General features: G+C 30.2%; 4 protein-coding genes and 2 long non-coding RNA genes across 9 annotated transcripts; 2 read left to right on the top strand and 4 right to left on the bottom strand.

The window, feature by feature from the left end:
• LOC109811397 (SNF1-related protein kinase regulatory subunit beta-2) lies at positions 1-2,646 on the bottom strand. Of its 2 annotated transcripts, none has more exons than XM_020375148.3 (4): positions 2,214-2,646; positions 1,883-2,040; positions 1,629-1,719; positions 1-564 (listed from the first exon to the last, which is right to left on the bottom strand). In XM_020375148.3, the coding sequence occupies exons 1-4, from the start codon at positions 2,310-2,312 to the stop codon at positions 232-234; spliced, it is 681 nt and encodes a 226-aa protein (XP_020230737.1). In that variant the 5' UTR covers positions 2,313-2,646; the 3' UTR covers positions 1-231. The 2 variants fall into 2 exon arrangements, with proteins under 2 accessions (XP_020230737.1, XP_020230736.1); XM_020375147.3 differs by having other exon boundaries at positions 1,629-1,791; positions 2,214-2,629.
• A 278-nt stretch (positions 2,647-2,924) lies between these two features.
• On the top strand, positions 2,925-5,127 carry LOC109811410 (uncharacterized). 3 transcript variants are annotated; one of them, XR_002240840.3, is made up of 3 exons: positions 3,767-4,184; positions 4,284-4,485; positions 4,897-5,127. It is a non-coding gene; the product is annotated as an uncharacterized LOC109811410 (long non-coding RNA). The 3 variants fall into 3 exon arrangements; XR_014434278.1 differs by lacking the exon at positions 3,767-4,184 and adding an exon at positions 2,925-3,286 and having other exon boundaries at positions 4,284-5,127; XR_014434277.1 differs by having other exon boundaries at positions 3,762-4,184; positions 4,284-5,127.
• Positions 5,128-5,767: 640 nt separating this feature from the next.
• On the bottom strand, positions 5,768-8,557 carry LOC109811411 (uncharacterized). Its single transcript, XM_020375166.3, has 2 exons — positions 8,220-8,557; positions 5,768-6,323 (listed from the first exon to the last, which is right to left on the bottom strand). The coding sequence occupies exons 1-2, from the start codon at positions 8,425-8,427 to the stop codon at positions 6,025-6,027; spliced, it is 507 nt and encodes a 168-aa protein (XP_020230755.1). The 5' UTR covers positions 8,428-8,557; the 3' UTR covers positions 5,768-6,024.
• Positions 8,558-15,021: 6,464 nt separating this feature from the next.
• LOC109811357 (nuclear transcription factor Y subunit B-3) lies at positions 15,022-15,649 on the top strand. Its single transcript, XM_020375080.3, has one exon. The coding sequence runs from the start codon at positions 15,076-15,078 to the stop codon at positions 15,475-15,477; it is 402 nt and encodes a 133-aa protein (XP_020230669.1). The 5' UTR covers positions 15,022-15,075; the 3' UTR covers positions 15,478-15,649.
• Positions 15,650-17,068: 1,419 nt separating this feature from the next.
• LOC109811356 (nudix hydrolase 2) lies at positions 17,069-21,291 on the bottom strand. Its single transcript, XM_020375079.3, has 9 exons — positions 21,133-21,291; positions 20,167-20,402; positions 19,126-19,191; positions 18,840-18,977; positions 18,229-18,306; positions 18,097-18,147; positions 17,936-17,970; positions 17,686-17,794; positions 17,069-17,412 (listed from the first exon to the last, which is right to left on the bottom strand). Exons 2-9 carry the CDS (start codon positions 20,359-20,361, stop codon positions 17,212-17,214), a joined length of 873 nt encoding a protein of 290 aa, XP_020230668.3. The 5' UTR covers positions 20,362-20,402; positions 21,133-21,291; the 3' UTR covers positions 17,069-17,211.
• A 998-nt stretch (positions 21,292-22,289) lies between these two features.
• Positions 22,290-24,744, bottom strand: LOC145957785 (uncharacterized). The gene is made up of 5 exons (XR_014433782.1): positions 23,426-24,744; positions 23,153-23,321; positions 23,007-23,068; positions 22,617-22,900; positions 22,290-22,538 (listed from the first exon to the last, which is right to left on the bottom strand). It is a non-coding gene; the product is annotated as an uncharacterized LOC145957785 (long non-coding RNA).
• Between the last annotated feature and the right edge of the window lie 1,017 nt (positions 24,745-25,761).

Below are 25,761 nucleotides of genomic sequence, written 5' to 3' on the forward strand. Positions count from 1 at the left end.
TTTGTGATAAGAACATGTTACGAATTTTACTTTTATCCCTTGAATCACTCAACCAAAATTCCTAGAGAAAAGCGTCAACAAATATATAAGATTTGGAACTAAATTGCCTGATGATTGATCATCAAACAACTGCATTATATGTGATACAATATTGACTTTTCCCATTTCTGGCATATAACTATACTATGTGAAGCTCTATAAACTGTGCTCCATGTCGTTTATAATTTATGTTCATGGTTCAACTCGCAACGACTTATACAGCACCACAGTGACATATTTGGCTAGAAACCGATGAGTTGTACCAAGGCCAACCACTGAAGGAATGCTCTTTCCTTTCTGCGTGTAAAGATGATTCAGCACTCCATGTTGAGGTCTTGACCTAGGAGGTTGGATTTCCATATTTGTTGCTGGCACGTTTAGCACTGTCATTTGCAAGAGTGGAGGAACTAATGGTGGCTCCTTGCCATAATCCTCAGAACTAAGTTGTGAGTTATCATAACTCGAGTCTGGTGATTGAGGAGGCTCAAAACTAGAAATGCTTTCTATGTCTTCAGGAACATAATCCTAGATATATATTAGATGAAATCATTAATCTTAATTTAGAAACCAATGACATCTACAGACACTTAGTTTAATCATAGTGGATATGCAACAAGATTAATTACTGGCCACCTTTTACGTGTTGCTTCAGTGTCATGAGAGTATTTGAAAAATAAGTAACTATATTAAAACTGATTACTCCATCAGTCTGCTTGTGTTTGCTAGAGGGGGGAATTTTAAGCTTTGTGCCCTCTACGCAAGTTCAGACTCATACAGAATAACACGAATTTGATTTAGATTCTATTTGGATAAAATTCTTTGTAAGTATTTTTAGAGAGAAAAAATAAGAAATAAAATAAAATAATTTTTTTGTGTAATAAAAACTTTATCATATATATTAACTTCTTTAAAAACATTTTTTTAACTTAAAAGAAACTTGTTTCTTTATTCTTTTTATTGTTTTGCTCTTAAAAATATTTATGGAGAAATTTATTTAATTATGTTACTATTAATATGGAGAACCTGTCATAAAGTAGTGTTGACATCCAAAAGAAATAGCAAACCACGAGTTATCATTTTTTCATCTCAGCAGCCCAGCTGACTTCTCTTGACAAGTCAAAATAAATGGAAAATATTCACACCGGCCTACAATTTTGTCAAGGCATTGGTTTTATATATTGGGACACGTTGAAAAAGTTTGTCCCTGAAATGAGTTTGGGATTATGTGCCTTTGAAACAAAATTCTGGTAATTGACTGCAGGATGATAAGGGACATGCAGTCAACAAGTGTGAAAAGGCAAAAAAAAATATAAAAGACTTCCAGGAAGAAAAATCAATTGTAGGTGTCCAAATAAAAAAAGTGAAAATAAACAAATGTTTCATACTCTCAAAGTAGAGAAAAGTGCATTCAATGCCAGATTACTGAAAAATATCAAACACAAGATTCATCTTTTTTTGAATGTTAAATTAATGACCCTTAACATAAACATAATTCTAATTTTCTCAAAGACAAAAGAAAAATCATATTAATATGCATATAATGAATGACCATGACATATGAATTTTGTCCAATATATATAAAATAATACCTGTAAGTCCAAGATGTTGTAAGCATTGCCAGCATCATCTTGTGCCCAAGGAGAGTCTGGAGTGTACCTCTTTCGTCCGTCGACAACAAATCTGTAGTGGTAAACACCAGAGGGCAGTAGCTTCATTATTGCGAAATCTTTCCCTGATCTCTGCAGGGGCATTCTAATGAACAAGGAATTCAACAATCTAAGAAACAGCTAAAGCAGGTATTAAAGACATAGATGAAGCAAATACGATGGTAACATTTCCAAACCTTGTTTTCCAATTATCCCACGATCCCTCAACTGCTACTTCCTTTCCATCATAACTCCAAGTAATCATTGTTGGAATTCCTGGTTCAGCATACATATCTGCATACCCTGAACTCGGAACATGCATCTCATCAGCTCTTTGTAGTGGAAGCACCGGAACCTACACAAGGGAAAGATGAAAACATAAAGCATGTAGCAAAAGGAGTATAATATATAATAAAGAGAAGAAAATTGAGAATCAGGATAAGCAGCATCAAAATTAGAAGGAAGAAAAAGTTGTGAAGGTGATAAGTAGTGTGAAGATGAAGAATGAAAAAGTGAATAGGTAGTTGCCTGAGGAGTGAAGATGAATGGGGAGTGAGTAGGCATGGCGTTCTCATGAGTTGCAGAAGATTCTGCTTGTTCTGAACGAGTGGCGTTCACATTTCCCATGATCAACTCAAGGATACCAAAGGAATGAAAGGGAAAAGTTGCAAGTTGGAGAGAATAAGAAGCGAAGCACTCGTGCAATTATAATAATAAGAATATTCTCCGACGAGTTTGGAGGGGTGATCAACAATACCAATTGTCAATTACCAATACCATCACCACACCACCACCTCTACTTAACCACATTTTATACCAACTCACATTCTTAATGTTTTCAAATCTCTCCATATCCTTAAAACACAAACAATTCTAATATGTTTGAAAGAAAATTAAAACATTAATTACTTTATTAGTTTTCCTGTACTGACTAAAGAATTCAGCATAAAAATATTTAAAATACAAATAATACTGAAAAATGTTAGGATAAGGTATTAATATTATAAATAATCCTCATGTTTCTATATTGTGTTAAATGATTCTTTAGCTTCACGGAACTAAATTATTCCTCTTATATGAAATTACTACAATAATATAATATTATATTGCAATGATTAAAAGAATAATTTTTCCCTGAACAGGAAATGTTAAAAGTTGGTATGCTAAACTAATTTTCGAAATAGAGGACAGATAGTTATTAGATGATAGGTGAGATCCAAAAAAGAAAGAAACAAAAATATGGAAGAAGAAAGGTATCCACAATTCATTCACCAATCTAGTCTTTCAGTAACACTAGCATTGCCTTTTGACTTTGTTAGCCAAGACAAGATTGATAGGTACAAATACTGATATATGGGCCATGCTGGATCCACTATCTACGGGCCCACTCCACTGGGTCCGTGGCATAATGATTCAATATTGGGCTGGCCATATGCAGAACCATAACCGTCCTTTTTTCTTCCCAGCATTGGATCCATGATAATTGCTAATTAGAGAAACGAGACAACAGGAGGTAAGGGTCTTTGAGGCAAAACATCGAACACGTAGCCGACCAAACCCACTTGTCGGCATATCTCGACCAATCTCAGTCACTTCGTGTCGTGAGTGCCCTTGTCCTTTGTTTTGCCGCCTCCTTTATCATTTCTACTATTTCTTTCTTTCTTTCTTTCAGTTTTTCCCAATACCGTTTTACTTGCCAATTGGTTCTGACTTATGAGACCTTAGTTTCGATTCCTGGTTTTGTTCTCGTTGCTAACATAACATCACATCACATCAAATTCTAGATTCCTCTGTACAATCCATTTTATTCTCTTTCATTGTTGAGCCACAGCCATTTTATCCCACTGTAAATTTCTGCTCTTCTTCTCTGTGTATAAAGAGTTATACCTACTAAGCATGATTTAGTTAGCAATAAAAGGAAATATTTGTGGCTGTTACTTGTATTGATCTAGGAGTTTCTTGAACATGTCCTATTCCTGTTTTTGTTGATCGAATGCGATACAATTCCCTTTGACAAGGAAAAAGCACTATGATTTGACTAAATTACTAGAAGACAAGGATACAATACACGTTAGTGATATCTTGCTTGACAAGAGATAAAGTAGTATAGGCATTTGAGACCTCAATTATGTGTGCTCATGTATCCAGCTAGAATCTTTACTGCTCATAACAAAGACTATAGCTTGAATTTATAAATTTTGTCAAACAATCAAGTTCTGTTCCAACATTCTTTTTTTGCTTATTCAGGACATATTTAGATTATATTATTTAAGGAAAAAAAATCTCTCTCTCTCTGTTCTTTCTTAGCAGTTTTTTGAGAAAATTTTGAACAAAAAAAAAACAATTATTTCCTAAAATTAATTTGTAGCCAAATGTTGTCTTACTGATTTTGAAGGGCACTTAAGATTTTTTTTCTATGCAAAGCTTATACGCAAAACGTTTCCTTTTGAAGGTATCTATTCACTGTTTGAATTAGGGATAAGAGGAAGATACTGCACGGTTATCACTTTTGCTCTTTGATCATATACATAGTATCTTTTCAATCTTATTGGCTTACAACACTTTAAAACACTGGTTGGATTTTTATTTTTTTTGCAGATTTCTTAAATATGCAAAGCATAAAGAAATCTATACTGAGTCATGAATTTGAGAAGGTCAACCGAAAGATGGTTCTTTGCCGGGGATGTGAATGCGCTTGTGCATTTGAGATGTTGTGCTCTTAAACTGGTGTCAGCTCTGATCTGATACTGGACAGAGTAATTAAACTGGTCAAGAAGTATGACAAAATTGAGCTGCAAAGGTATTTATGTAATGATCAAAACGCCATTTTACAATTTTATATGGCTATGTTCTACTAATGGACAGTGGACAGTCCATGTCTCTGTTTTTATTCTTCAACTATGTGATTGTGAAATCAGGATTTGGCTCCTTTAACGTTGTGCAATTCACTTTAGAGAGAAAATTGAAATATATTAACCGTTCATAAAAGGTATCATTGGAGTAGATTTTATGAAATTCATGATTAAAGCATGTACAGGTAACAACTCTTGATTTTTTCATGTATGGTTTGGTTGAGATTTCTTACTTTTTTCTTTTGAAGTGAGTGCTTACTTTAGAATAGCCAAATTCGAAGACTAAATATTGCTGTAATGACTTATATGCCAAAGGGAAACATTGTGGGAATCTTGAGAGTTGACATTTCTTTATGTAGGTTACTGAAACAGCTGATTTTCAGAAAGACTTGAGCTGGATAGCTTGGACAGGGTAGAGCTCATTATGGCTCTTGAAGAAGAATTTTGCATCGAAATCCCTGATGATAAAGCAGATAAGCTTACTTGCTGTGCTGATGTTGCAAAGTACATAGTCTTTGTTGCCAACCACAAAAATAAGGGCAAACCCTTACTTCTCAATTATTAAAGTAACTGTTAGGTTGTAGCTTAAATTTTTTTGTTGTTGAGCTACGTGGGTCTCTGCTAAGTCTGTTAGCTTGCAAATATGAATGTTTGTTGAGCTATATTAAGTTAATTCTTGGTAGAATACACAAAACCCCTCCGTGTTGGATATTGCACGAAGAAACAACTGGTTTGAAAAATATCAAGGAACATTTTAGATAAACTTTTCAACAACGACTTATTGGATAACAACGACCTATAAAATGAAAATAATTCTCCTCGTAAAATTAAAATTAATTTATGCATATTTGTTTTGCAGAAAGTTAGGAAGAGATTTTTTTAAATTGTTAAAATATGCAAGTTAATATTAATTTATGGAAGTTTGATTCTTTCGCTATTTTTCTATAAAAAAAATCATGAATATCTTTTAAGAAGTTTATTTTTCATGAAATATGTAAGATATTTGTTAAGCAATTGATCAATTAATAGCAAATTCTTATATAGGATATTCATGTGTATGATAATATTCTCTGAACAGTGAACATCTTTAGGATTGTTTTTTGTTTTCAATACTATATACAAACCAAATAGGAAAATATATATTGGTGGATACCATAATCTTGTTGACACCAAGAAAGAGAGAGAGAGACACGAGAGAGAGAATTGTAATTAGTAAAACGGTGAGGGGAATTGTCAAAATAGATGTTTATAACCCAAGTAAAAGCGTTGGTATATCATTGTCGGAGCAAATACTAGTGATCTTCACACAACAATGTGTCAATCTCACGCAACCTGGAAATTTCAGCTGCGTATGTTGTACAAACTTGTGGATGCTATATGTATACAGAATGTAATATGTATGTAGTGAGACGTTTAAAAGCCATGCAACCCAATACTGTGACTATAAGCGCCATCCAAATGAGCCATGGTGCTCTTGTTTACAATCTTCACTGGTTTCCCCCATTTTTGATCCTTATGCTTCCAGCATTGTAGGTACGGATGCCATTCCCAAAGGAAGAGAGCCTAAGTCCCTTTTGTTTCTTCACATGAGCTGGTCGACAAAGTGATGCCTTTGGAATCCTATGAATCTTCACTGTACACACCTTTTCCAAGTTAGGAATAGCATGAAGGTGGGAAGGTAGATCGATCATAAACTCTCCGAATTCATCAGTTACACCTCCTGCTACCGCTGACTTCCCTCTCCACTTGCTGCCATGGCTTTGGCAGTTCACCCCAACCGAAGCTCCTGTATGAAAATCATAAATTAACCAAATTTGCAGGCAAATTGATTTGCATTTCTGTCAACTGTGTGTCGTATATATGGTTCTTGCAAGTTGCAATGAAACTCATTTACTAGGCAAGATAATTCATATTATATATATATATATATATATATATATATATATATATATATATGTGAAATGTTAATTTAAGCAGGATATGTTAAAGTTCCAAATCGGGTGGAAGTTATAAAATGAGTGTAGTGGGTGCGATTTATTAAGAAATAAAAAGAATTACTGAATTATTCAACACTAAAGAAAAAGTATAGTTATAATATAATAAATAAAGGGTAAAAATGTTCTAAGAAAAGTGTACACAAAAGTACTGAATTATTTTTATATATTGTTATGAATTACTTTTATATATTGTTATAGTTGTTATTAGGAGATTAACTTTCTTTTTTTTTTTACACCAAGGTATCACTTTTTAGACACCCTATTTATGAAAAACACCCATGTGACACTTGCTCCAGGTTAAACAACAAAATGAATCAGTAATTTTTTATTTATTTTAATCAAATAAAAATAAAATATAATTTTTTAAGGGTGTAGGTGTGTAGGATGGATTTTTTTTCTTTTTTTGTGTTTAAAAAACATTTTTTAGTTTGTTATTGACAATCTGCATGGTATTGTCGATGATATTAACAAACATAAAATGTCACAAGGTGGAGTTGTTTACATATTTTCTTTTTCTTGGAAATGATGTGATGATTTTGTATTTGTACATTATTTATTTTTATTATTTTTATTATTATTATTTATTTTAGAAAAGATCCATAATAGACCTTATACGAAGTGAGAGTACGTGAATACAACACGATTGGAATATTCTGCAAAGATCAAACGTGCACTCATGATGATCATGTTTAATGACTTAGTTAACTAAACTGATTTATGGGAGTTTGTTTATGATTCATATTTAGAAGATATGGGCTTCCATAGTCTGCAAATTAATCTTTAGGAAGTAATACGATTGGTTGACTCGCATGTTTATTTGGTGAGAAAAGATTCTTCACATACTAATTAAAAAATTATTGGAAGAAAAAAAAAAGTTAAATAAAAAACCACAAGAAAGTTCAATGCAAAATTCTGTCGTGCACACCATTACATTATATACTTTCTAACAAAATTAGAAAATAAATAATTCAATTATTATCATCATAACATAATATAGTGTTTATTTATATTATTTCTAGTTCCCATAAATGACAACTTATTTTCCCTTGATGTATCATTATTATGTAACGTGAGGTAGGAAAGATTTTCCTTCCCCTACCATTTGACAGAAAAGGTTGGGAATCATTGTCATTGTATTTTATTCTGCCATCAATTAATTTGTTTTTCCATTTATGTTACAATCAATCACAGACAGCTGATCAATAATGTCCAATGCCATTCAGTAAATTAGAAACAAAACATGTATTGTTGTTTTCTGAAGTAGAAATTTTACCAAAATGTGAAAGCAAGCTTTTGCTTAATTAATTGCCACCAAACTATGGAACACCAACTGCCGCAAATCTTCAGTTGTGTAACATTAGCGTTTGTTTTAGGCAAGGGCAGTTTTCTTTAGGGGTGCAAGAACCTTAACCAATCCCAAAACTGAATTTCTAACATATATTCTAATTAGTTTGATGATTTACTCAATGCAACAAGCAAGTTCATATAATTAGCCATAAGAATGCAGCTGCTACTTAATGAAGTAAATATGGAGAATCAGAAACTGTGTATGCCCTCTAAACTCTATTTGCTACAACCATATATATATATAAAAGGCCTATGTGTTGCATTATACTAGAGTTAATTAAAAGGAGAAAGGGTATTCTTAATTAGTTTAGAATTGCAGATATGAGCTAGCTAGATACCTTGTATTGGCCATGCATGAGGTTGGTGTGATGCCTCACAATGAACTGAACCTGTAATGAGAACTGTGGATAGCTTCTCCTCTCCATAGCCAGCCATTTGCACCACTTCTTCTCTGCTTGCTAACTCCAACAAAGGGTTGTCCTCTCCTGCTACCAGAGATGCAAGCACCAAGATGAAAAGGAGCATCACAGGGGCGTAGCTCATCATCTTTGTGCTAATTTGTTTATCAACTTTGGCTAGCTTTACGTAAGATATGTTGAACCTCTCGAGAAATGAGACAACACAATATAATAGAAATGGGGTGATACTTCCTTTGCATTTATATAATCGCAGCTTCCCTTGTCCTCTCAAATTTAGCAAACTACAGTTCTGCCCTCGTATAGATTTGACGACTTTGCTGTTTCATTAATTAAATAATCAAATTAATAACCATACGTGGGAAGTAACAAATTTTCATTAGAAATATATTAAAGGGGCAACATGGGTATATTAAAGATGGGAAGTTAAATTGGGTAAGACAAAAGGTATGCGAGTAAGAGAAGGAAGATGCATGATGGAAGTTAATTAAGTTATATTAGGTTGGTGGCCTACTTTTATCGCCTACGTATGAAATTTTTTATTAATAAAATTAGTCATTTAAGAGGAGAGAAAGCTTTAAGCAGGGACACGTATAACACAATCTTGGTGGCGTAACTTTGAGCTTTAGCCTCTCTTCTCTGATATATATGTATGTTTGATGTCATTTTTCAAGCCTGTCCCAACTATATTATATATCTAAACATCTCTCTTCTCTTCACATCGCAGCAAAGCAACAATTCTTGTCTAGTTGTAGTCAGTCCCCAACCCCAACTTCCCTATCTCCCAAAGGAGAATGGAACTTTGATTTGAATTAAGTAAACCACTTCAATAAGAATACTGAACATCTCAACTGTGCCAAAACTCGTCAAACACCTCCTCTAGCCTATTAATAAAAACATTATCTGTGTACGTACGGGCTTTGCCTATCTAACCTTGTGAATTTCAACTCGAATACTCACATTCATTATTTCATTCAATTTTGAAAATTAAGTAATATGTGGTATTTTTTTCGATAGAAAATATTATAATGATAATAATAAGAAAACGTAAAATTTCATGTATATATATAGCTTAACCTTCGTCACTAGATCCCTTGTGGTTAGTAAAGTAGTATACGGAAATGCAAGTGATCAATGTTAATTATAAGCTCAAAATAGCTATTGTTAATTAGTGGAGTACCAAAGGATATAACCTATAAGATTTTAGTAATTCAAATTTAAAAATTAGAGCTGACAACACATGGGCTATTCGCCCCTGTGAGCTAATCCAATGCGAGTTACAAGTTACAATAGAGGGGCTAAAAAGGCTGGAACTTAATTCAACTTTCTAAATTAATATCTAAATTTGGCCTATGTGTGTTATGAACTTTTTATACCGGCCCAAAAAAAAATTATTTTGCCATTAGTTTTTATTTTATTTTTTTAAATTCAAGCGTAAAAATTATTGCAATAATTACGCTACTACATTTAACATTTTTAGCAACATTTATCTACTTATATTTATTAGAATGTTATTATAAATTAAGTTAATAGGTTATTACAACATTTTTAGTAAATATTATTATAGATGAAATAATATTTTTTATCTCAATATTATTTTTTATAATTGTTTTTTAAAATTGAGTCTCACTTCGAATAGAAAAATGATATGTAAAAAGTATATTTATTTTATCTCTAATTATTTTTCAAAGTTAAAGTTTCACATCAAGTTAAAGAATGACACATAAAATATATATATATATAACTATAAAGTGAAATTTAAAATATGCAAACTTTGATATATTGTCTACATTTAGTGATGACTAACATATGATATCTTCTCTTGTTAAAAAAAAACTTCAAATTTGTTAAATCATTAAGGACTTGTAGATGTAAACAAGTGTCATAGAGTATAAGTGATAGTGCAATCTAATTATAATTTTATAAAGTTTGCAAAAACTCAGCAACATTATTAAAATGTTACAAAATATCACTTTGGTAACATTTTTTAAAATATTTTCATTAATATGTAAAATGTTGTTAAAAAATTTTAGTAACATAAATTTTATCTTATATTTGATAAAATGTAATAAAAGTGTATTAGTAACATTTACTCATAATTTAGCAACAATTTTCCAATGTTACTAAAAACATATTTTGTTGTAGTGTTATTTTAATGTAATAAATAAAAATGATTAATTTTTTTATTTAAAAAAATTGAAAATATAACAATTCAAATACGGAACTAGAGATGAAAATAGAATCATCTCTAATTAGAACATCACTAGTAACTTGGTTTGTGCATACATATTTATTATACATAATTAAAATTATATTTATATAAATACTATATTTAAATATATAAATTATATTTAAAATTAATATACATAAATATTTTAAATTTATGATATATAATTTGTATTATAAAAAAATTATTTTTTTAATGATAAATTATTTGAAAATATTAATATTTAATTCATAATAATTATGATAAATAAAACTAAATTAGAAAAGAGGTTAAAAAAATTTCTACAAACCCTCTCATTGAAGAAAATTCCCTAAAAACTCTCTTGTACAGTATAAAAATTTGTATTTAATATATAAGAGTTGATTAGAAAAGGCTAGTGAGGCTGAAATACTTCGTGTCTCTAAATTTTATTTAAAAATTTAAAATAAAATAAAAATTGAGGTTAAGTAATGAAGGTGGTTAAATATTAAAGGTTTCAATGATTAGAAGTGATTAACTTATTTGAGTAGTTACACATGTGATTAATTCTAATATTATTTTTATTATATAAAGATTTAAGGTTAAAATTGTCCAATAAAATGGAGACGAAAAGAGGTTATAAATCGGTGTATCTTCTTTAACAGTTATACACAGAAAAATATGAAAAAGTTGCGTATAATTATTCAAAGAAAATATAAGAAGTTTTTTTTTACATCAGCGTATAGTGGTCCACTAAAAAGTGAAGACCGAAAGCAGTTACATACTCTAAATATCATTTTTATAATAAGTATAGATATAAGTATAAATTTATTTAACAGACACAATTTAAGTATTGATTTTAAATGAGATTCAACAACATATATTGTATATTACTATAACCTATACCAACACATGTTAACAATTTTGAGAATATAATTGTTGGTAAGGTAGTTTTAGTATTAAATATTATGTTATTATAGAATATGTATCACTATAAAAACAACTTTTAATATCCTAAATTAATTTTTTTTACGATATAATTTTTTTATCCAAATATAGAAATATAGATTATTCAAAATGATGTTAATAATATTATGAAAATAATTAATTTAAAGTCTCTATGTAAAATGAATTTTAATTAATTGAATAATAAAATATATTTTAAATATAAAAAATTAAACATTCTCATAAATGTTTCTAAAAAGTGCTTTGTGCCTCTGTAAATTGTTTCAAAATTAAAATTCACATAAATTGTAAAAGGTATTTAAATTAAATATGAGAGAGTAATGAACTACAAATACAAGTAGTTTTGGATAATTTATTAGAAAGTGTAATAAAAACTACATTAAAAAAAATAAGTGCTTTGAAAGTTATAAGGATAAAATCATAAACATGAAATGGATACTAAAGTAGGGATGACAATGAAATGAGTTTGCGACAAGTTTTGCTCTCCTTATTCTCACACTCATAAAAGACATGATAAGTTCATATTTTAAAGAAGTCAATTTATATTTTTAAAATTCATCCTATTGTCAATGGTTAATTGAAAAACTCTTTAGCCCCACCCGCACTCATATCCTATTCTCTCTTTCTTCAAAGAAAAAAGGAAAGTTTTAATATTAGACAACACATTATCCGTGAATAGATATAAATTATATAAGCGAGTTTAATATTGTATTATAATTCAAAATCTTAGAAATATTATATAGGTAAGTCCTTCTCACTTATATATTACTCCACATATTTATTTTACACTTCAATCCCAAAAAAAGACATACAAAAATTTTTAAAAAGAAAAAATTTGATAACAATTAATTAGCAAGATAGAAAGAAAAAACTGATAACAATTAAAAAGATTATCCAAAAAGGTATATATATATATATATATATATATATATATATATATAATATAAGTAGAAATAGTAGAAGTAATCCCTCCATTCATTTTTTTTTCATTCATTCAAGCATTCAGCTAATTGAAATCGTGAGATAAAGTTAAAAGTGTACCCAAGCATATGAGTAAGGGTGAGGAAAAATAAAATAATTGTAAAAAAGGTATATAATTTGAGGATAAAATGGTCGTAAGAATAATGGAGATCAAATAATGGTTATAAATTTTAATACCTTTTTTTATCTAATGTTATAAATTAGTGAAGTTAAGACATTCTATGTTTTATACTTTATTTAAAAAATAAAAATCAAAGTTAAGTAATGAATGTGATTAAAAAATTGAGGATGATGATTAGAGGTAATTGGTTTATTTGAATAGTTATACAGATGGTTATTTTTTAATATTATTTTTATTATTTAAAAATTTAAAATAAAATCATAAAAAATAAAATTAAAAAATAATTATAAATCGATGTATCCTTTGTATATATAGCAACAGATTACAAAGATATAAATCTACCTCAATTTCATTCCTCCGACCATTAGGCTTAATCGACCCTAGGGGAAGTTCTGTTTTCATTTATTAGCCCAAACAGATGTATCTCTCTATCCCTTTCATGCATATTGGGCCTACCAATACCCAAGTACTTATTTCTTCTCATTTTACTCTTTTCTTGGGCCCAAATTTGTGCTTCAATTTTATTTCATTTTTTTAAAGATGCAATTGTCCTATAAAAATTTAGAAATGACATCCATCAAAATTTAAATAAATAAACATGAAAAGATGATAATCCAAACAACACAGAAATAAAAAATAACTAATGAAAAAAAATTAAAAAATAAAAATATATAATACAAATAAAAAATAAAAAAATATATGAAGCAAAAGTCTTTTTTAGCCAAAATGCCCATGATTACCATTTTTAAACTTATACAAACAAAAATTAATAAAAAAAATTAAGCATTGTCAATGTTGACACACCTCGTACTTAAATGTTTAGGGTTTAAACAAGGTTATTTCTTATACATGAATACAAGGTGCTTAAGAAATGCTTAATAATTAAATTTATTCTCTTTTGTCTCACTTAAGCGTGAATACTCTCCTTATTTGAGTGATTATTTGCTAAAAAAACTCTTCTCTCAATCTCACTTAAGCAAATCCAAACTAAATATGTTTAATTGAGATTTGACTTTTAAACTCGATTTCTTCTTCTATAAAATCTAAATATAATTATAAAAACTATTATTCAACAAAATTTATTTATTTGTAAATTTTAATGAAAATTTACTTCAAATAAGGTTCAAAAACATATTAAAAAAATAGAATAGTTGTTGATATATTTTTTTTTAGAAAAACAAATCATATACAACAATAATTTTTTAGCTCGGGGGTTTCTTCAATTATTAAAAAAGGAAAAAAAAAAAAAAAAAAGTAACGCAGACTTACCCATCGCATATATAAAGCTTTTAAGGAAAAAAAAAGTGAATTTATCTTAAAAGGCCATACTTTTTTCTTATGAATAAATAAATGTCTAGCCCATTTTAAGATTGATTGGGATGACAAAAAAAAGAGCAGGTGTAATAAAAAAAATAGAAAAGGTATACAGATAAAGAAGTGTGAAATGTAAGATTGAATAAATGTATGTTTATAAAAAAAATATTAAAATTATGTGGATCTAGACCAGAAAATGCTAGTTAATTAAGCTTACACGTCACGAACCTATTTGGTACATCAACGGCCACAAACCATTCAGATGTCACAGAAGCAGAGGTCAACAGAATGAAACCAAAAATATCCCGAATAATATAAACATCAAGATAACTCAAGCCGTCTTGTTTAACCCACGCACTTATCCAACCAACCTTGTTAATTTTTCTCCCCTCTAAACACCTAACTACCCCTTTAATTAATTAAAATATCTATCGTTATTAAACTCAATTGCCACTAACAAATAAAAACAAATCCCTTGAAACTCACAATCTAATCTAATCTTAATCATCATTAATTCATTATAGTACACATCAGGATTATACAAATACCTTGCCACTTAAGGATTCCCTGGTTAATTAATTAATTCTGTTATCTTATGGTGGCTATCATCATAAATATAATAACAAGTGCGTGATCAACCAGTCTTATAAAAAAAATGGAATTCTGATATAATATGGAGTTAAAATTGAATGAATTTTTTTTTATAATCATGTTATTGTTATTGGTGAATAAAAAAAAATTACAATATAAAGAAATAGAACTAATATAGTATTTTAAAATTTTCACATAATTTAAGAGTTAAAATTAAGAAATAAAAGTAATTTAAGTCTTTTTTTTAATGTTAATATTTTAATCATAAGTTCAATTAAAATCATCACATTTAAGATATGATTCACTTAACATAATTAGGATCATCACATCTATGATATAAGCCACTTGACATAATTAGAATTATCACATTGAAGTATTAACTGTTTTGATAGATTTTGGATATATCAAAACTATATATCTTTCTCTCTTAATAAAACTCTGACCCAATATTTTATGTAAGAGATCGAATCTTCTACTATTGGAATGAGGACAGATTGCTAATGGAATTTTTTTATTTTGTTTTACTTGTATATTAATCTTACGTAACTAGAAGTAAGAATAGTGATGTGAAAGATATAAATAGACGTATAAGGTAGTGTTGTGAGGGTGAGTGATGAGTGATGGCTGAATCTGACAACGAATCAGGAGGTGGAAACAATGAATTGGGAGGGTGCAGAGAGCAGGACAGGCTCCTTCCCATAGCGAACGTGAGCAGGATCATGAAGAAGGTGTTACCAGGCAACGCCAAGATTTCGAAAGAAGCAAAAGAGACGATGCAAGAGTGTGTGTCAGAGTTCATCAGCTTCGTGACAGGGGAGGCATCAGACAAGTGCCAGAAAGAGAAGAGAAAGACAATCAACGGTGATGATCTTCTGTGGGCCATGACCTCACTCGGCTTTGAAGACTATGCTGAGCCCCTCAAGGCTTACCTCCACAAGTACAGGGAGATCGAAGGGGAAAAGACTGCTATGATTGGGAGGCATCAACATGCTACTACTGCTTTTTATGCAAACCCACTATAATAATCATCATGCCTCTTCTATACTTATTATATCTTTCATTTCACACTTCACACTCACACTACACCACTTTCTTCTTTCTTCTTTCTTCTTTCTTCTTTCTTCAGAATATTGCCAATTATTCATGTACATAAGGATTCAGGATCTTTATAGTATAGCTGATAATTGCTGCAAATATTTCCTCACTTTTTTCTACTTTTTCCATTTCTCCTAGTACTTGCTGCTTTGCCAAGTACTGATATGGTTTCCCAAATTGGCAACTAGATATAATCATAAATTTATGACTAAAGTTAATTTGTGCACGTATTTTAATTATATTTAGTAGTTTAAGATTAATTGTGTTAATAGTAAAGCATGCTCCTCTGGGTAGCTTGATTCGTAAAGCTCTAAGATTCGAGGGTATTGGTTTTCATGGTCAGTGTTACTCTCAGGACATGAAAAGCAGGGCCTATGTGGAACATATAAATTGACAGCACGTGTTGTTTGGCTAGATCACACATCAATCTTGTTTTGGTTTTGTTTTGACTGACCCTTTTCCTGCCTTGACTTGTTTACACGGCTATCATCAAAATGGACTTTTTCTTTTTTATAACTAAGACAAAATTCTATGAAAATGGACTCAATTTAAAACAAGACTAAATTGAACACAACCGTGGAAAATTCAAGCCTAAAGACATAAAAGGCATTACATTTTAACTCGCTCGCACAAAAAAGAAAGTAAAGTCATTAAACGATTACAACCTTAAAAAATTTAAAAATAAATAAAAACTTCATAAGAGAATTCTAGAGATCTTCTTCATTAATGATAAATATTTCATTCACATATTTTACGTACGTGAAGCATTTAGAATCACTTGAATAAGAGGTTATGTATATTTGGGAAAGAAGAGACGGAATAATTGTAGTTTCGTGTGTTGTGTGAAGTTTTGTATTTGCTTCACACGACTGAACTATTAAATTATGTTCTGTCGCCTCCACGTATGTGCATATCGTTCGTCTATATATGTGTAGGTGTAAAAAATTACAAGGAAAGAGAAAGAGACAGCGACGTTATGACTAAAATTCAACTGATTTGAAGTTCGAATATGAACCATTTTGTCTTATAGATCATATCGCTGAGTCATCTTGTCTTGCATATTAGTGAGTGCCTGAGTGGTCATTAATCAAGGGGACGAATGGCTCCACATGTTAAGAAGGCATTGTGGCTTTGTTTTCTTCTACACATGGCTAAAATGCATGTTTGGTTAAACTCTTTCAAAAATATGATTACTTAAAATAAAATAAAATAAAACCTTGGGCTTGTCGAATCAATGAAATATTATTAGCTTTGACCATTGCTAGAATCTGCAAGAGAAGGAGAGAAGGATATTTCCTTGTTCGTCAACAAACTCTTAAAACATCCTTAACGGAAACTGAATTTCATTATCACTGCAATTGCTTTTTAATTAAAAGACTTACTAATTCATGTTTAAGAAAACTTGTTTCTGGCTCAGTCTTCTACTTATATTTAACTCTTGTAAAATTACGATAATTATCTATTGTAGATATGCATTGAACCACTAAGATGGTAGGGATTGAAAGTTTTAAGATCGAATTTTATAGCTGTCGTTGTAATATTTTTTATTGATTAAAAAATAGTAGATATGCATTGTTCACATAATAAATCAAATAATAATAATAATAACAACGAGTTGTTAAGATTGAATCCTTTCTATTTGTGTAAATCTTTGTTAATGCTTACAAAGAATTGCTCTTCTTCAGGCCTCCAGCATTCAAGTAAAGATAGCTCTTTCTGTCGGAGAAGTTTGATGTTGTAGATATAGGTGTAAATCCAGAATATTGTCCATCAAACTTTGCCATGTAAATATCATTGATACACTTCAAAAGCTCATATTTTTCCATAAATGGCTGGGCTGCGTATTCATCAAATGGCATCCACTGCAGCAGTGAATAATATTAACAATCTATATGTGCCTTTGGTTATAATGAATTTACATTTCCTCAGGGTCTTTTTGTAAGAAATTTAATTTATTTCCAAACTTGCATGGGTTAAAGAAAAGCAATCTCAGAAAAAGAAAGGTCCAAATGTGCAGAAATGAAAGGAATAAGAGAAATTATGGTATTATGATCCATAAACATTGAACATTTTATTAAACGGCAAACGGAGAATATACCATAATTACTGATTAGTTTCAATTAAATTATACGCACCTGTGCAGCCTCTATCTCTAACTCCTGTATTTGAATGTCAGAAGAAAGAGGGCGCAACAAGCACACGAAGAATAGATCCGACTTCTCAAAGAATGACATATGGCTTTGTCTGTAGATCAGATATTAAGATGAAAGAAGAAAAGAACTCCCAGTTATCTAAATTGTAAACTCAACAATAAGAACTAAATAAACAAAAATAAGTTCCTAAATTTTTCCAACAACTAACAATGAAATGTGCAATATATGCTACCTGAATGCTAATACTTCTACAAATTCTGAGTCAACCTGAAATTGATACAATCCAAAATCACGAGGTTTAGAAGCACAATGGTAAACTATTTACAGCTGATCGTATATATAGAATTTCATGATTAGCCCACATTCAATAGGTACCAGAGGGAGACTACTTACTCCTGTTTCTTCTTTGACCTCTCTCACTGCTGCTACACATATATCTTCTCCCTATAAAGGTGCAATGAGTAGATTATATACATGCAAAATAACTTCTTAAACTATAATATGAAAGATATTCAGCACATTTACCTGATCAACAACTCCGGTAGGGAATTTCCAGGCTCCAGTTCCTTGAAAATGTCCACTCTTTTCTTGAACCACTAGGACCTAAGATCATTTAATAATAAGGAAATAAGAAATTAAACTTCAAATTCCAATAGATTTGAACTCCGAATAACAATTTTCCGTTAAAGACACATTACTCGTTGTTCACTGAAATACTAATGATGAATCATACAGGAGCAGAGATGGATCTACAGCCACCCTCACACAAGCGGGAGTGAAGGGACAGAGAAGTTTGATTTGAGTTCAACTCACACATTAGGATATGAAGATATGATTTAACATAACCAACAAAGATAGAGTCTATCCATCAATGTTATTTCTATGAATAAATGAGATGCTAGGTGCTTCTTCCCTTTCACTCATAAATGATGCAAACAGAGTATTCTTCTCTAGAATAAGTGTCATATACAACTTCTATTTCATCCAAGTTCAACATTATCATTTTATCAAGATAAAGGAATGGTATATATAAAAATATTGGTGACAGCTCCCTCAACAACAAGGGAGTGCTTCCAAGTTCCATTTACCTAGAAGCCTGATCATGCGGTTGCACAATATTATGATTAGCAAAATACCTCTCGTTTCTCATTCACGACAAGTGCACCAACGCCCACTCGGTGTGTAGCATTTGCTGGAATAGTATTTGTGGATTCAGGAATCCAATACACAAGCATTAAATATTTTGGTTCTGCATGATGATACCAAAAGCCTTCCTACACAGAAGTGTGCCAAACGAAATAACGATTAACACACAAACTTGGTGCATAAGGATATAAGTTGAATTCATTTTTTCATCAACCACTAACCAGACCTCTTAAGAGTAAGTAGTAACCATTATTAACACAGTAAGAAAAGAGTCACCTTAACTAGAGCTTCAACTAGACTGACTAGATGAATAGGCAATTTTATCCAAACACCCTTCTTGCCCTACAAGAAAATGTTGAGTCAATAACTCAAATAAACAAAGATATCTAGATTCTAAGTAGAGGTAGTGAAAATAAACATCGTGCCAGAATAATAAATCAACATTATTATTCATATTGTGAACTATCCTTGTCATGATTTCGTTACCAATTAAGTTGCACATATATGACAGATATATTTCATTCTCTGAAAAATGAAGTCCATCTCAAACATAATTGATTTTAGGAAATTAAATAGTCAGGAAACTTGATTGCTTAAAGACAGAGTTAAACCACAAAGGTGGATATAAATTTTAAATGGAAAGTGTTCCTCTAGATTGCCCCATTGCTAGATTGATAGTTAGCAAAAATAATGATATTTTTGGGATAATTCAGATATTACCAAAAAATGAAATGAAAATACATAAAGTTATGCATAATCAATGACAGGTTAATAGCAAAGAAGAAACTAATCTTTTAATACTATATTTATGTGTGTATACAGTATACATCAATCAAGAAGAAACAGGATTACCATGAAAAGGGGAGCGGAAGGAATAATCACCAAGACTCATGAAAATCGCCAACCAAGAATCAGATTTGTTTGCTAAATTTTTTTTCTTTGACAGCATTAACACGAACAAAATACATATACTTGATATGGATATGCCACATTATCATGTGCCAAATCTAAAGTTTCACCAGTATTGCCCATCAATTTGATAAATTAAGGGGGACAGAAGTTGACTACAAACAATATGAGCAACGAAAGACAAGATGGTCAGTATTTATACAGTGCAATCGCCTAGAATTTTATTTGTGAGCTTGTTTTGTTGACCTTTGCAGACGGGGGCATATATAATACCTATCTATACAGGCAATGTTTAAAATGGAAAAAGCCTTGCACCTGGTTTACAATTGTATGAGTATATCTCTAACCAACAAATAAAATCAATCACGATGATATTATTTATGATAAAGAGGCCATATTAGACAGTACCAACTGTTTCCATTGAGAAATTGAAGCTCTGAGAATGGACACAAAGGTTGCAGAATCCATAGGCTTGTCCATTTCCACAATAACACCACCATGATCATCATCTGTGGATGTTAACAGTTCAATCTGTTGCACTTGATCTTCTGCAGTCATTTGTGCTTCAGTAAGGGATAGGGATGAACCTGTGGAGGCTGACATGAATGGAACAGGAACAACAGGGGTTGTCACTCTAATCTTAACTGCCAAGGAAGCATGAACATTACAACAGAACCCAAACCCATACAAAATACTAGTTCATCTTCAGTAATTTGAGACAAAATGGAAAAGAATCATTAGGCATCTCTTCACTACAAAAGGGGAACAGCACCAAGAGTAACCCAAGGGTAACAGTCAGTCCTCACAACTCATTTTCCTAACTGATTGGGAAACAGATATAAACAAATTTTCAGCTGTATTACTGTCACATTCACATAGAAGCATGAATTACTCGTTTCATCACAATCTTAGGAAAACCAAGGTGTTAAAAAGGGATAGTGACCACGATTTTAACCCCAACATCTAGGCTTTTGAAGTCCAGACCTCAATTGTGGCCATATTTGTTGGTAATTCCTAGCGAGATCAAAGATCTTGACAAAACCACAGCGGCCACTGCAATTTAAAACCTTGGAAAATACTTAAAACATGTTTCGAGCAATAAATTAAAATAATAAATTAAAAAAGAGGATATTTTTGTGCGTGAACTTGACAAGGGGATGTGACAAATAAAGTGATTGAACAGATGGTTGTGGTTCTGGTTCTAGACAGACACAAAACCGAAGGGTTAAAAAGATTGTTAACCGTAAAGTAGGACAAACTGTAAAACAAAAGTGCAGTTTGTGTCTCAACGTCATCAACATTCAACAAATACACTTAATATATGACAGAAAAATGAGATTGAGCAATGAAAATAAGGTTGTTTTGTTTGAGTACCTGCCTGCTGAATGGTGAGTGCTAGCGATGCCACGAGCACTATGTTATTGTCATAGTGCGTCTGAAATCTGAATGAATCCCACCAAACATTATTTAATTATTATGAATATATTTGACGATGGTATTGGTGGTTCATTATTATTATTATTGGCTAGATTCTTGAGTTGAGACTTGAGGTTGAGGCACCAAACCACGCAATTCCCCACTAGAAAGAGATGTGACGTAAGCATATGGATCACCTCATTTTCTTTGTCATAGCATGGACCCGTGCGATAAATATTAATTGTCAATAAATTAATTATTAAAATAAATAATTGCACGGTAAGTAAAAATTAATGAGACTTGCTAACTACTAATTTTTTTTTAAAATACATTCATGTGTAACGTCATAACTTATTCCTTTGATAACATACACTAACTTTTTTTTGAAAAAATATATTAACAAGTTATAACTATAGTATTTTTTTTAAAATGCATTGTGTAACTTACAAACTTCTTTCATTTAAAAAAAATAGGTGGATGTAATCTCATAATTAATATATTAATTATTAAATTTTTATATATAATTACAATAAATAAATCACATTTATTTTTTCTAAAACTGCCATTTGATATTATAAAATTATCATAGTTTTATGTAATTTAAATTATTATATGTCCTTGATTAAATTATTTTATTTATTCACTCGTTAACTTAAAAATATTTATCCCCTACAAATTTAGTTTTATGAAATAAATAATTATCTCAAGTACTAAAATAACAGCCTTAGGTTAAGTTAAAATATACAACTTTTATGTGGATGGTTGGGGAGAAAGGATAAACTACAAACAAGAGAACATAGGTTTAAACGTATGGCGTTTTTGTAATTTTCTTATGAAAAAAGTAATAATTTACAAAATTAATGGAAAGAAAAGATCGTATATTTTGCAGTTGAATATAAAGGCAGTTATATTCGGTGAAAAGTCAATTTGCGTGAGCCGTGACTAACACTGAATTTGAGTCTCGCTATTTCTTATCGCTGAACACAGTGTTCATGCTATTTTTCGTCTTAAATAAGGGACAAACTGCGTAATAAATATAGCCTTTTATTTTTAATTTAATTAATGTCTGTTTTGTCCTAATTATATATTATGCATTTCATGAAGAAGAATAAAGATGAAGAAAAGAGTTGTACTGTATTAATCAATTAACTGGAACCCCAAGTTTTGGTACATTATCTGCGCAGGTGTATTGTCTCTGTCCACATGCATATATACACGTTCCACGTACACCAATAGATTTTGCATATTCAACAGCAAAGTACAGCGTGTTGCTTGCAATACCCTTGCCACGAGCTAATTTCTCAACACACAAGTTTTCAATATGACCATATCTGCTTGATGGGGGCAGAAGGATCCACCACATCCTGCAGAAAATAAACTACTAGTTAAAATATTATGCATCAAACGATACAAAAAATGTGATGTAGTAAAAATTAACATACCCCAGGAAAGGACTCCCCTTGCAGCAAATATCGGGTATTCAAATCAAGGGTTCCTACAATACTTTCTACTAATGAGGGGTTTAGATTCCTCTGCTCCTTCCTCAACTGATCAGGCACCATATATAAGGGAAAGGATTCTTTGATGGTCAAATCATCTAGGAATGTTTTGGTAAGATTTTCATCAAGAAACACGCCGTTGTATTTGCACACAGTACACAAAGTAATTAGCAATAGCATCAACCCCTACCCCATTAGCAAATTTCATCTTGAGATAATCACCATATCTGGATAAAACATAACGAGAATTAGTGACATCCAATAAATAATGCACTAAATCTCGATCTACACTATCATTATGTTAAGAAAGAAAGCACTAAACTAATGGCATACCCTATATGATTATATGATAGATTTTCAAATTTACATTATTCTGCTCTTAGCAGCGCTGCAGCCTGCAACACAAAGAAATGCATGAATAGCATAATTAATACAAAACGTTAAAAGAAAAAAGAAAGAAAACAAGAAAGCAAGGTTACCAAATACTCTACGTCAAGAAGGGCTTCTCGTGCAATAAAATTGCCAAACTCAAATCCATTGCTTGGATCCCAAGTTTCCAAGCGGTCAACACCAAGATCACAGAAGACAGGTGGCGTTAACCTTGAAACTTGTTTCTTCTTCTTATTCAAAAAATCAGAATCCATGCTCCTAACACAAGTACGCAACACAAACAAGTTAAGTGAGATCATGCATTCAAGTTCAAGCAAGAAAACGGTTTCAAGAAGGACGAAAGTGAATAAATAGAAAGTTACATGGTGCAAGAAGCAGCAATTCTTGAGCATTTGTAACGGGATGGAGAGGTGTGGAAGAACAAACTCTGGAATTGTGGAAATGCAAGACATCATTCTTTTTTCTTTCTAGTGCTCTGAATGAACGTATTCTTCTTCTTGTTGCGTTTCTGCTTCTTCTTTCTCTGATTAATGGATCATATGAGTATGAGTATGACACAGCTTTATTTATAATATTTGTGAATTGTGATGTAATGATTAATACTGCAACTTATAAGTTATAAGCCCAATAGTTACTTTATTTGTCACATGCAGACAGCACACAATATTCTAATTTCATATATTTTAAAAAATTCTAATAAGATGTTAGATTTTGTATTTATATTTTTTATTTTTAAGAAAATTATTTTTTATTTTTTATTAATAATGCTTTAATTTCATAACGTTGTCTTAAGGTCAATAATTAAATGAAGTTGAATAGATGATATTACACGAAATATATCAATATTTACCATTATCAAAAAATGCGTCTTTCTTTTTCATTGTATTTAGCAGAAAATTTTATAGAGTGCCTATTATTTATACATTAAAAAAGAAATTTGTGGTTGGAATTGGTGGGTGACACACTGAATTTGGACTCAATTCTATACTTTGCCAAGAAAGCTGACCATTGCGAAATAAAATTGAAATGCTTATATGGCGATTTTAGTTCTATTGAAGATGATACTTGACAACAGTATCTTAATTTTAATACTATATACGAGGGGATCGAAATATTATTTTTCTCTACATCATATATATACTTTTTAAATTTTGATTTAAAAGATGTTCATATTTATTTATTGTTTTTTAATAAAAATGTATATATTAAGAGAAAATAATCTATGTATTATTAATATCTATATATGATTTATAAATTGTTAATTTTATACTAATCATTATAAAAGTACCACTTTTATGATTGAATTTGTATTAGAAATATAAATTCTAATATAATCTACCGTAAATTATAATTGTTACTAAATTTTGTCATTAATATTTAGTAGTGGTATCTGAAGGTATTTTTTTTAAGGAAATATGTTGGTTAAAGAAAGTAAGATTAATTAAGGTTTTTTTTCTTCAATTAATTATTTTAAATTTTAATTTTTAGTACTTATATTTTATCTTATTTTTAGTTCTTCGTTTACTTTTATCCATCAATATTATAGTCTCTAAAAGGAGTAATGTTTTCCTTTTGTCCATTTTTAGTTCACCATATTTAAAGTATCCAATTATTCAAGCATAATACAAGCTATCGAGACTTAAATTATTATTATTATTATTATTATTATTATTATTATTATTATTATTATTATTATTATTATTATTATTATAGTGTGACAATGTTTTCCTATTCAACATTAGTCCAATATATTTTTAAGTCTAAACCAAATTTTAAAATGAGATTACTCTTTAACAATTTGAAACAAGCTAATTTACCTAAAAAAATAATTTAGATTATGAATATTGCAAAAACTTTATATTGGAAGGGCCTAAATCATGAACCTAACAAAAATTATACAAATATTAATGTTAAATATTTTTTTTTGGATTCTAAAGTAAAGATTTTATTAACCCTGTGATCGGACCATTGATATGTCTATTTATTTAAGTTTTTGTTATTGTGAATTATTTATTTTGATTTTTTTATATTAGAAGTTGTACTTGAAAATGATTAATTGATTAGTCTAAAGTAATCAAATAAAATATAATCAACTAGATGTTGGCTTGAATAATACTAAATTAAGTCTTTTTTAAGTAAGTCTTGAGTATATGTGTTGTAAATGAAAAAAATGGAGTCGAGAGAAAAAAACATTACTAAAGTTCATTAATGAGTCGTAGATAAAAAATTATATTCAGAAGGAGAAATACATTAACAATAGTTAATTTGCTAGTATTATTCAATATTATCAACCTTAAAACACACTATACACATATGTTTCGATAATATTTCTTAACATTCCTAAAAAAGTGAAATAGCAATTTTTATTTGTGTGATAAGAAAAAGAATTTCATTAATGAAGTGAAACATGTCTTTTACATAAACCACCAAATTATAGTCAATGAGTTGTTCCTCTTATAATGAAATCCAACTTTTATAGATTAAAAAAAACACTGAATTATGACAATTTAACAAGTGATTTTAAATTTGAATTTTAAATTTTTTAATATTTATAATAATTTTACTTGACTCATACAAAATTGTTTCTCATAAAAAAAATGTCATTTCATTTATAAAAAAAAACATACAAAAAAAAAATCAAGATCACACTAATTACCTTGTACAAGCCAATAAATTAATACATGCATTAGAGAATGAA

The sequence above is a fragment of the Cajanus cajan genome, chromosome 5, assembly GCF_000230855.2.
Source record: "Cajanus cajan strain Asha chromosome 5, NIPB_CcT2T_4, whole genome shotgun sequence".
Lineage (NCBI taxonomy): Eukaryota > Viridiplantae > Streptophyta > Magnoliopsida > Fabales > Fabaceae > Cajanus > Cajanus cajan.